This window comes from Anopheles coluzzii, chromosome 3 (genome assembly GCF_943734685.1).
Source record: "Anopheles coluzzii chromosome 3, AcolN3, whole genome shotgun sequence".
NCBI classification, from domain to species: Eukaryota; Metazoa; Arthropoda; class Insecta; order Diptera; family Culicidae; genus Anopheles; species Anopheles coluzzii.
The window spans coordinates 63046184-63057680 of record NC_064671.1 but is presented as its reverse complement, the minus strand read 5'-3'; the positions used below and the strand labels follow the sequence as shown (position 1 = coordinate 63057680).

Here is an 11497-nt window from a genome sequence, read left to right as displayed (position 1 = left end):
ACTTGGAAAATTGCACTTTTTAGTTGGAAGGAAAGTGATTATCATTTCAAATGGAGAGCATAATTTAAAAACAATGAGAATACATAACAATTGCGATGCATGATGTATGAAATTGAGTCCAAATTTAGGTGCATTTGAATGAATAGTCGATCGTTGTAACGGATTTCGAACAACACTTTTTAAATCTTACCAAGATGTATACAGTATATTTGAATTTCATTCGTTTTTGCGATAAAAAAAACTAAGAAACAAATACAACAAAAATGTTTGAAAAGTACGTTTTTTTTAGGAAAAAAGACTCTTCTTCTAATGTAACACCATACAAAGCTTTCAAACTGTTTTTCTCTTCCGTCCATTTATAAAGATCAACTTTTTCGAACGATTTATAAAGGCCATTGACGACAAACCGAACAATTCTTTTCTTCGGTGGTGGTTTTGTAATATGTAGATCCCTCACGTTACCTCATTAGCGGGTTATCAAGTACAGTACATCGCCGATCTATACTACCCTCTCCCCCAGCAGCCCCCAAATGCCGGAACTTTGCTTGATCTGCTACAGCGAACCCGAACCGTTTCCGACCATCTGCAAACGGTTGCCCCGCCGTGACGACATCGTGATTAATAAGAATGTCATGATATACCCGGCAAGGTTCTGTCGGGGAAGAAAACAAGGCCGAAAGGTGTAAAACACCATCCAAGCACCTGGTTTTCTTCTTTTTGTTAAAGCAACTTTCCTATCACGCACGCAAACTGGCATTTTTTCCCCAACCACCCACCCACCCCGGGACTGGGGGAAGATAATCATCCGCCTCGACGATGGGGCTAACAACGCGTAAGGGTTGGTGCGGCCGGACGATACGCGCATCACATGGCGATTACGTAGAAGAAATCTCCAACGTTGTTAGCGGTTACCATCATATGACCAGCGAACGGTATGTGTGTGTGTGCGTATGTATGTTTGATTAGATACAGATACAGTTCCGATGGATACTCTCTATTTGATGACTTTTTACTTTGGACAATTTTTTGGAATTGTAACATGGATTTCAGAAATTGATACATATTTTCTTTGTAATTATTAAAGTTTTGTAACACTTAAATTCTGCGCGCTCGTATTTAACCAACGAATCAAGGCAAGACCGCAGTACACCATGTGATTTTGGCGCACACACACGCTCTATTTAAATAGCCTGGATTAATGCTTACGCGTTGCACTGAAGATAGCAATCTGAAGATAGTGGATCCCGTCTTGCGTTTGCGCGAATCTGAAGGAGTGGAGCAGCTTAGTGGATGGATTTAGCTTACATGCAATGTTGATTTCTGTTACATTTTCTTCCCTAAACTGTTTTACATTTTGAAAAGAGCTCCATTGTATCAAAAAGTCATCAACAATGAACAACATTCTTCGATTGGTATTATACCACCAAAAAGGAAGAATTGTACCGTTATTGTGTACAATACGAGAGGGGTAGATATTAACGGGCAAGTGACACTTTGTCCCTTATCAGCGCGTCTCCTTCGCATGGGATCTATTTTTCTTCTTTTTTTATCAGGCGAAACCACGTGCTAGAAAGGCAACGATTCGGCCTCGTTAGCGTGCACCGTTCATGTGTCGCCAGACGGATCATTTGATGTTTCACTTTAGTGTAGCATTGGTCGCGGGTTGGAGAGGGCAGTAGCCGTTTTAAATTCTCCATTTTTTTAATGTAACAGAAGCAATGAAATGGAATTTTGTAGAAAAATACTGTTCAAACGAATATTAGGCATGTCTTATCAATTCCTCTTTCTATGAGTTTGATGTGAACTTTACTCTTTAAAAATATTTACTTGTTTTCAAGAATATGCCAAATTATGTAAATGCCCCCAACCGTTCTCAATCAATAAACTTTTTTTTCGCCACCTCATTGCACCATTTTTTTTTTCGAACGATACCATTTAAATGAGCTTTATTTTAACAGCACCACATCTCGTCGTATCACCTAGCCTTAAACGAAACAGTAAACAGTGCGAGTGGGCGGTTGCCTAGTGCCCTCCCCCCCTCCCCACTAATGCTTATCAAGTACCTTTTGCAGCAGATCGTTCATGCTCGTCAGCAGCATGCGCGGATCATCCACCAAACCGGCGCCCACCATCGCGTTCGAGAACAGCTGCTTGGCCAACAGTTCGGCCAGTTCCGGATCGCTGCTCGTTAGTTTGTGTAGCTTCTTAATGATGGGATGTCTGTAATGGAAGCAAAAGGAAAAGAGTATGATTTAAAAGGCCAAAATTCAAAACGAACTACATTGGCCGGCGTCACTTACTTGGGATTGATTTCAAACTGCGGCTGCAACAGTGCGTAACGGTTCTCTTCGCTAATGTTGTGGCTCTGCGTTTTGATAAAGTGCCGGGCAGCGGCCATCTCCTCCACCGTCACCACACACGGATGCGTATCGAGCTTGCCGGTCGTCTTCACGTTCGACACCTTGCCGGTAAGTTTGTCCTTCAGCCACGGCAGCAGCTCATCGATTTGCGTTTTCAGCAGCGAACCTTCGATCAGCCCGTCCGCATCCTTCCCATCGGTCGACGCATCGGAACGGCGCATCTCCTTCTCGACCGACACCAAATTCTTGCCCAAATACATGCCGAGCTGCATCAGCACCAGCTCATCGTACGCTTCGTAACAGAACAGCACCTCGATGCCGCGCTTCTTCAACGACTCATAGTACGGGGAAGCTTCCGCCAGGGTACGATTCGGCGCGGCCAGATAGTATATATCCTTCTGGCCTTCCGCCTGCCGCTGGCAATACTCGGGCAGCGATACCGTCCGGTTCGGTTCCTTGCTCGTTTCGAACCGCAGCAGCTTGGCGATCTCTTCCTTTTCCTGCTGCTCCTGGCTGGTCACGATGCCTTCCTTCAGGAAGAGCCCGTAGTCTTTGTAGAACTTGTCGTAGCTTTCCGGTTCCTTTTGCGAGCGGTCGTGCAGGAAGCGCAGCGTGCGGTTCGTTAGCGCCGTGCGCAGCTTCCGAATGAGCGCACTGTTTTGCAGCAGCTCGCGGCTCAGATTGAGCGGAATGTCTTCCGAATCGACGACGCCCTTCAGGAAGCGCAGCCACTTGGGCAGCAGGTTCTCCGTCTTGGATTGGATCAGCACCTTGCGCGTGTACAGGGCAACACCGCCGTCCGCATCGCGCGACATCTCGAACAGGCCCGGCTTACCTTCGGGGAAGTACAGCAGCGCCCGAATGCTGAGCGGAACGTCCGTTTTGTAGTGCAGCGTAAAGCGGGGCGTGTCGAACGTGTTGCCCACGAACCGGTAGAACTCGTTGTGCTGCTCGGGCGTCACCTGCTTCGGTTCCATCAGCCAGATCGGCTGGATCTGGTTCGCCTGCTTGCCGTTCAGGAAGATGGGACTGCCCACGAAGTTGCTGTAGCGCCGGATCACCTCCCGGATCCGGTCCTCGTCCGCAAACTCCCGACAGTCCGCCTTCAGATGGATCACAATCTTAGTGCCGATGGCCACATTCTCCGCCTCCTGAATTTCGAACGTACCCGAACCATCGGACGACCACTTGAGGCCGGGCGCACCGGCCCGGGACGAGCGAGTGTACACGTCCACCCGATCCGCTACCATGAACGCCGAGTAAAACCCAACGCCAAACTGGCCGATAATATTTTGCACGTTTTCTTGCGTTCCGCGCCCACTCTCCTTCAGCTGCTCCATGAACTGTTTCGAGCCGGACCGGGCAATGGTGCCGAGATTGGCCACCAGCTCGTCCCGCGTCATCCCAATGCCGGTATCCTGGATCGTTAGCTGACGGTCCTGCTTGTTCGTGCCGATGTGTATTTCGAGCGAGCGGTCCGCTTCCGCGAACTCACCCGCTTCACCATCGCTGGCCGCGCCGGTCGATGTTTGCACGAGAAAGCGGAACTTTTCCAGCGCATCGCTAGCGTTCGATACGAGCTCCCGGACAAACACCTCCTTGTCGGAGTAGAGCGAACGGGCCACGATGTCGAGCAGCATGCGTGTTTCCGCCTGGAACTCGTGCTTGTCGCTCGTCCCAACTGCCTTCTCTTGGTCGCGTATAATCGTGTGATATCCTTCTTCCGCCACCTTGGTGCTCAGTGTCCGGTGGGCGGAAAGCCACGATCGCTGCGGCTGTTGATGCACTGCAATTAGGGTAGATGTTATCAGTTTATTAATCAGTTTCAGTAAGCAAAACAATTGCGTAACAATACTCCTTCCGGTGGTTCTGGAAAACTCTCTCCTATTTACCTTGTCCGATGGTGACCCATGCCGATTGAGGAGCACCGGTGGCCGGCAGCAAACATCTGGCAAGCGTTGTGGACGGCCTAATCAGCCGGCCGACGCGCAGTAATCCGTTAACAACGCTCATTGTTAACAAACCGGTGAAATAAACAATTCACACCAGCAATCGCTGAAGATCGAAGTTCGTATAGCTTGCGAGCACGCGATTTCTGACATACTGAAGCAGCGACTCCACGATTGACTAGGAGAAAAAGAGAAAGAAAATATATTTTGATTAAATCGCAATGTGAATTGTGGTACGTATGTAGGTTTCCTTAATTACATGTTAAAAATATCATTCTGTGAGTTCATCATTATTTTTTAAACAATAAAACAACATAAAATTGCATTAAATGCATGTCATCCGCGCGACCTTCAATGTGAATGTGATTGACGATTCAAACCATCAACTGTCATTTGTCGATTGTTGACATTTTACCCGGCATGTTTACCAAAATAAACACAAAACACCACAAACACGTGAATTTTCCAGCACTCTACACTCGTTCCTCCTGCAGCATTCGAAATGGGTGGCGTAAAGAACAGAAATAAAGTGAAACTACCAGTATCCAAAGCGAAACAGAAGAAAGCTGTAGACAAATGGCAGAAGGACAAAGGCAAGGGTGCTGCCGGCCCAAAGAAACAGGGAAAGCTAGTGCCGGCTGCTGCCGACCCGGACAGCAAAGCGCCATCCCGCAGGCCAATCGTGTTCGTGTCCCCGAAGCCCGCCGATGAACCTTCATCCGATGAAGAGAACGTATCGGAGGAAGAACAGGACGAACCAGAGGAGTCGGTCCCATCGAAACTGCCCGTCCTGGAGCCCGTTCCGACCGACGTGCCCGATCCGCAGCTGGAGCCAAACAAAATAAAACTGCTCAAACCGCTGATCGGGTACTTCTACAACGGGGATCAGTTGTCGCTGAAGCTAAGCTTCGAACAGGCCGGGCTGCTGCTCAAGCCGGACTACGACGAGAAGACGCGCGTGTTTCGGTTCCGGGTCGATATGAGGGAAATCTGCCGCGCGGAGGGTGAAAAGAACGAAGCACATACGATAGCGCGCGAAAAGCTGGTACAGATTGTCCGGTACTACTGTTACTGTGTGAAGGTAAGTGTGCCGTTTAACGCTTCTCGTGTGAGGAAGTAATTTCCCTGCTTTTTCCCGATTGCAGCGAGTGAAGGAGTATCACACACGGAGGAAAATTTTCTACACCCGACCACCGAAGATGGCAGTGCAGGCGCAGAAAGACCAGAAAAAGATCCCGGAACAGAACGTCGGGTTTCAGATGCTGCAGAAGCAGGGTTGGAATCCGGGCTCGGCGCTCGGCATGTCGATGGAAGGTATCATCGAGCCGATCGTGGCGAAGAAACGCAAGGGGAAGAGTGGTCTCGGCGTGGAGGATGCCGTCGCGCCGGATGGGACGGAGGAGAAGGTGAAGATTCCGATCGAAGCGTTCTACCTGCTGCTGAAACAGTATGCCGGCGTCAATGCACTGTACGATATAGTGTTTAGCTCGCAGTTTTCCAAGCACCAGGTGGTCAAGTTAAAAAGGTATGTGACGCGGTAGCTTCCCGGTTTTCTGCAATTGAGATGCTAAATTCATTCTTTTTCCCCCTTCTAAACGCATGTTCAGCTTTGCCATGTCGCTGAAACTGTTTCCACAGATGATTGGAACAAATAAGAAGAAGCTTGTGGTAAGCCGCCCGCTAACGATCAAGGAGATCAAGGAGGGCGTCATGAAGGGTCATTCGGATCTGTGCGCCAAGTACGTGGTGATACCACCGGCCGCTGGTATCCCGGAAGAGGACAAGATGTTGGCTTAATTCGGGTGGCAAATGTCGCGAGTTTAGGTTAAGCAAGTGAGAGGAAAAGTAATTGCATTCTTCGTTGAAAAATAGAAGATCTTTCATGGAAAAAACAAACCTATCTGTTTCATATACAATGCTCTGTAGAAAGATAGATTGAAGCAATCACAACTACACCCCATAGACGTTTCTCATATCGGTAATATATTTTCAATAGTTTCATATTGTTTAAACATACTGATACAATGCTTTGTTCTGCTCCAATTCATCCACTTTGCCCCCTTCTGTTCATCGATTTGGGCGATGTTTCCTTTACTGCTGCGTTTTTTTTTACTTCTTTCATTTCTTTACACTCTAATAAGCATCTTGTTAGTTGTGTTTTGTCGCGTTTTACCTTCCTCCGGTTGGTTGTGTATGTGTGTGTTTTGTATTCCTGTTTCATGTTTTTTTTCCACCGAAAAGACAAAAAGTAAACCTTTAGATGAGGTTTTCATGTCCTTTTTGGGATGGGTGGTTGGTTTACGTCGGATTTTGGTACAAAAACCTTCTCGCTTTCGTTCCGACAATACCTGATCGCATTCGTTTGCCTATCATCGAGCAGAAAGGGAGGGTTCATAACTCATTTCCTACCAAAATATGTTTGGCCTTCTTCTTTTAACATACTGCTGGATGTTATGATGTATGTGTGTGTGTGTCTTCCTGTGTCTGTATGCTTTTTTGTTGTTGTTGCTATGCTTTAATATTACATTCATGCCAATATAATCGATCTAATAGACTTGCTTTCGTTATTTATTGGTTGTTGATAATAGCTGTCCGTTTTTTGGCAGTTTCTAATTATGAAATCGTACCCATTGAAGGGTACAGAGTCGAGGAAGGCAGGACAATTGAAGGAACAGCTGGGAAAAAGTTTCCAAATCATTCAGATTCTCTCCTTTTAGGTAATATAGAGTGGAAAGCTCATTTAATTGTACAAGCAAACGGGGTGAAATAGAGAAGGAAATCCTAACCGATGGTCCTTTTGCGGGTTTGCGCCACTGAGAGTACGGCACACAGATAGAGCTAGAGAGAGAGAGAGCTTTAGAAGGGATATGGAACCGGGGGAGTGCTGTCCGATGCAAGTGTTTAACTACAGCTGAATTCACGATAATTACATTTCATATGCCCAACTTCTATACAAAACGGTACAACCAAACGGTGCAGTGTAAGCAAATCAACGTAACGATGGGCTAAAATAGTTTAACATAAAAACAGACCTTTTTCCACATCTCCCTTTTTTCTACAAACAATTTTCGCATGTGAACTTTCCAATTTCCAATCCTTAATTGATTTGTTTTCCACCAATTGTTATGTTTCTTTTCTTCGTACACGGGTGTCTGGAATTTCGATTCGACTGTTGTTTGATTTTGATAAAAACCTTGCTTCTTTTGTTGTTTTATGTTTGCTTTTTTATGTTGTCTACTAACTTTAAACTCAAACTTTTAGTAGCCTCGTTTCTCTTTTTTTGTCTCCCTTTTTTGCTCTAATTGTTTCATTTTGCTGTTGCTCGTTGTTGGTACTTTCTATTACTTCTTCCTCCTGTTGTAAGATTTTGACCTTTTTTCGGTTGTGTTTGACTTTCTGATTTTGTGCTGCTGTATGTATGTATGCTCTAAACATTAATGAGGTAGTTCCATTTTGTTCGTGTCTGTCACTATGCAAACTATTTCCATGTTTCCGTTTTCAAACTGTACCGTCTTTTGTTGCTGTTTCGCTAATTTTGCCTTTTATGTTTATGTTTTGTTCATTTCTTTATTTTCCTGTAGGTGCACTTATTCTTTTCTTTGTTTCTTGTTTATTTGTTAGTATGAAAAATATGTGTTCATTTCTATACCTTCCAATGGCATTTATGCAGTGTTTTTGGTTGTTTGTTGTTGTATGGGGAGTAGTTTGAATGTATAAATTGGTGTGTACCCGTGGGGTTGTGAATTTTTGTTGCTCTCCTTCTTTCCTGCTGATTTTGCTTTCCTTCATTCCTTGTTTTATTTTCCATTACCCAAATATAGTAATCTCAACTGTGTTTTATGATTTTGTATTGATTCTTTTTTGTCTTGGCTCGTTAAGTCCTCGTTTTTTTTCGTTCACTATTGTGGTTTTGCTTTCATGTTTTCCTTCGCGATTTGCGTATTACGCTTTGTTTCACTATATGTCCCTTAGTTTACTTAGTTCTGGTCCTTTATCGAATCATCGAATTCGCTTGTTTTCCTTTTTGCTTCCTGTTTTCAATGTTTTTTGTTTGTTTATTTTTCCCTTTTTTCCATAAAGGTTAAGTTGTAAAAAAAACACATATAACTTAGAAACGATTTAAGAAACGGAGACAAACGGAAAGGAGGTAAAAAGGTACCGAAAAAAGTACGTAAAGCATTACTGATTAAACTGACTTGTACTATTTACTACCGTCGGGTTCGAGCGATTATTTACCAATTTTTACCATCATAAAACACACTTTACTACGTACGACTAAGCTGCCTGTTACACGACACCGTTACCTATTCTGTTACCTTCTTGTTTTCCTTTCCATACAATGAATACGTTACTAATACGGTTTGTTTAGTTTGTTTTTGCCCATTACTGAATCCATCTACATACATGATACATACACATTCCATTACACGAGTTGCCGTCTGTTTTTTTTTTTTTTGCTTCTTTTTGTTCGTTTGTTGCAGCACTGCTCTAAATTCCACTAGTTTCTGTAGGATTATAGCATAATCATTTCATTTTCCACTTTGTGTTATTTTACTCTTTTTGCTTTTCCTTGCCCTTTTTTGTTTTGCTTCATTCTGTTTCCATATTTCTAGAACAACATCTACTTACACACAAACCGCCGCAAGCTTTAGTTTTTTGTTTTGCTCTCTTAACGAAAGCCAATTCATGCCAGTGTCGCGCACATTTTAATGCGGAATTTACTCACATGGCTTTCATTGCTTCTAACCCTCGGAGGGCTTGTCAAAACCTATCGCTTGAGCTGATATATATTGGGTTAGCTGTGTGTGTGTGTCCTGCCAACTTTTCCAACGCCATTTTGCTGGGGATAATTTACGACACGCTTAGCCTATGTACAATTTCTTCTAAACCATTCCTTACTGAAAACATTCTCTCCTTCACCGCCTGATCGCCTTTCCTCTCTGCCATGCCGACACATTTATGCTACACGCTAGTTTCTTGCTCTGAGGTAAAGGTCATATGTTTGCCATTTTCCCCTAATCGTATATTTTCTTAACGCGGGTTTCGTTTCGCTCTTTTATCGAGAGCATTCCCTTTTCTTTTCCTGTTTCCAATTCTCTGATCCAATGGCACAATTAGCAAACTGCTCTGCTGCCTTGCTATATGCTTTACCCACCTTCAAAAGTGTCTCGCAAATCGTTTCTGGTCCTATTTTCTCGTTGCCACTATCCGCCCACTATTGTTTCCCTGCCATCCAGCCACCATCATCATCACCACCAGCAACACCACCACCAGCCTCTTGTCTAATTTTGCTTCCATTTGATAGGAAAGTTTGTTGGTTTCTTTTCCTTATAGGCACGTTTCACCAACTCGTAGCCAATACGTTTCGCACTTCTGCATTGTCGCTTCAATTATCTAATCGCTTTTCTTCTCTTTTTTGTCGATCTCTCAATGTTTCATTCTTCTGCAGCAATCCTTCGTATCTTTCTTCCTTTCGTGTCTCGAGTTTCCACATTGTCTCTTGCTGCACTGATTTTCCCGAAACCGTTCCGTTGCCAGCCACCAGTTGTGTCTCCTGTCCATATCTCCCTGCTTCGTTTTCACTTTCATTCAACCGTTTTCTCTCTCTCTCTCTCTCTCTCTCTCTCTCTCTCTCTCTCTCTCTCTCTCTCTCTCTCGTATGTGTGTTTTATCGTCACCTTCCCCCTGTACGATCCTGCATTGGTTAATCGCATCGTTCCTTAAAAGTAATGAAAGCGAATGGTAGAGTTTCCTGTCTCCTCTCTCTCGCTCTCTCCTTGATTGAGAGTATGATTAGGCAACGGTACAAACACCTAAAGAACACAGTTAGTTAAAACATGTTTAAACATCAGAGGCATATGGTTGCTAAAAACCCTTTCACGTAATCGATTCCACTGCATTATCGCTGTAAAGCGGCGTGCAAACAATTGTGTGTATGTGTGTGTGTGTTTGGTGGTGTATCTGTGTGTTTTGTGTTGGAAAACATTAAACCAACCCCCTGAGGTTTTCCTTCATGTCGATCATATGTTCCTTTTTTACAACTGACGAACCATGTCCTTACGATCGTAGCTGGAGAAGGTTTGCATATTCTGTTTAGTACCGTCGCGTGTTTGTATCGTATTTACCGACCCACCATTAATAACTTTGATGTTTTATATTTCATGCTTTTTATCTTAGCTGCTCATCTCACCCTGTCAGCTCATCATCTCCTTCCCTGCCCGTTAACTACTGTTTAATTATTACTCGTAATCACTTTATGTGAAGACATGTCTTAACGCCTAGATACGACCCTTCCCTTACTACCATTACTTACACATAGTATCACCTACAATTTGATACGAATTCTATTTATCGTTCGACAGAGCAGAGCTTTATGATACATTATTTTCACTCCTGTACGAAATCCATCGATACTCAAACGTTTCTCTTTGCCGTTTACTATGCTGCCAGCCGATTCGAGTACGTGGTGGGGAAAGAAGGGAAACAACACAACTGTGCCAGCTTGGAATCCTTGTAGTGTAGGTGGTTATGCGAGTGGTATAGAGCTCCATTTTGCCGTAATATAAAAGTTGTATAAGGATGGAAAAGGGATTAAATTATCTAAAAGAAAACAAAAGTCGAAGAAAACACACATATATAACGCAAACAGAAAGTGAAAAGAACAATAAAACAATATCTGAAATGAAAGAAAGAAAACTGTCATCATCACGTACGACGAGTGAAACAAGGAGAACAAAACAATCAATAAGAAAAAAGCAAATAATACAACACATATAAAAAAAACGTAACGTTCAAATAAAAGATGAGTTTTTATCTTTTCAATTTTCTTTTTCAAAAACTTCACGTCACATTTAAGCGCCCCACGTGTGGCCCACCAGTGGATCGTGTTACAATGAACATACACACGCGTGTGATCGCGATCGTGGCAGGAACATTTTGGGAGGGGTTGGGCAGTAGTAGTTGTAGTAGTAGTTTTTTGTTGTTTGTTGTATTAAATCTAACATGCGCGACAACGAGGTGTGTGTGTGTGTCCGCCTCGGAAGGATTATTATACGAGAAATACAAAACACAAGACACATCGCCGATTGGTTTGCTTTTGTACTGAGGGGGGGGGGGGGGGGTTCGTGTCCCCAAGCTCCCCCTCTCTCCTCCTACTCCGCTCCTCAAAAGATGAGAGGGATCGTTTCC

At 44.1% G+C, this 11497-nt stretch overlaps 3 protein-coding genes across 3 annotated transcripts in view; 1 reads left to right on the top strand and 2 right to left on the bottom strand.

Annotated features, from left to right (window-relative positions):
• The window catches only part of LOC120954733 (zinc finger protein jing homolog), a 156627-nt gene that overhangs the window by 131355 nt on the left and 13775 nt on the right, over nucleotides 1-11497 (bottom strand). The gene's annotated exons all lie outside the window — the stretch shown is intronic.
• LOC120957155 (heat shock protein 75 kDa, mitochondrial) lies at nucleotides 315-4466 on the bottom strand. The gene is made up of 3 exons (XM_040379204.2): nucleotides 4253-4466; nucleotides 2301-4146; nucleotides 315-2220 (listed from the first exon to the last, which is right to left on the bottom strand). Exons 1-3 carry the CDS (start codon nucleotides 4371-4373, stop codon nucleotides 2046-2048), a joined length of 2142 nt encoding a protein of 713 aa, XP_040235138.2. The 5' UTR covers nucleotides 4374-4466; the 3' UTR covers nucleotides 315-2045.
• LOC120954732 (uncharacterized) lies at nucleotides 4732-6209 on the top strand. The gene is made up of 3 exons (XM_040374906.2): nucleotides 4732-5390; nucleotides 5455-5834; nucleotides 5917-6209. Exons 1-3 carry the CDS (start codon nucleotides 4812-4814, stop codon nucleotides 6104-6106), a joined length of 1149 nt encoding a protein of 382 aa, XP_040230840.2. The 5' UTR covers nucleotides 4732-4811; the 3' UTR covers nucleotides 6107-6209.

Bases quoted from the DNA above. Each gene is read 5' to 3' on its own strand.
- LOC120957155 (XM_040379204.2), bottom strand. From the start codon at position 4,373: ATGAGCGTTGTTAACGGATTACTGCGCGTCGGCCGGCTGATTAGGCCG. The intron at 4,147-4,252 runs GTAAATAGGAGA...CCCTAATTGCAG, and splicing joins ATGGGTCACCATCGGACAAG to TGCATCAACAGCCGCAGCGA. The intron at 2,221-2,300 runs GTAAGTGACGCC...CTTCCATTACAG, and splicing joins CAGTTTGAAATCAATCCCAA to ACATCCCATCATTAAGAAGC.
- LOC120954732 (XM_040374906.2), top strand. From the start codon at position 4,812: ATGGGTGGCGTAAAGAACAGAAATAAAGTGAAACTACCAGTATCCAAA. The intron at 5,391-5,454 runs GTAAGTGTGCCG...TCCCGATTGCAG, and splicing joins ACTACTGTTACTGTGTGAAG to CGAGTGAAGGAGTATCACAC. The intron at 5,835-5,916 runs GTATGTGACGCG...ACGCATGTTCAG, and splicing joins CAGGTGGTCAAGTTAAAAAG to CTTTGCCATGTCGCTGAAAC.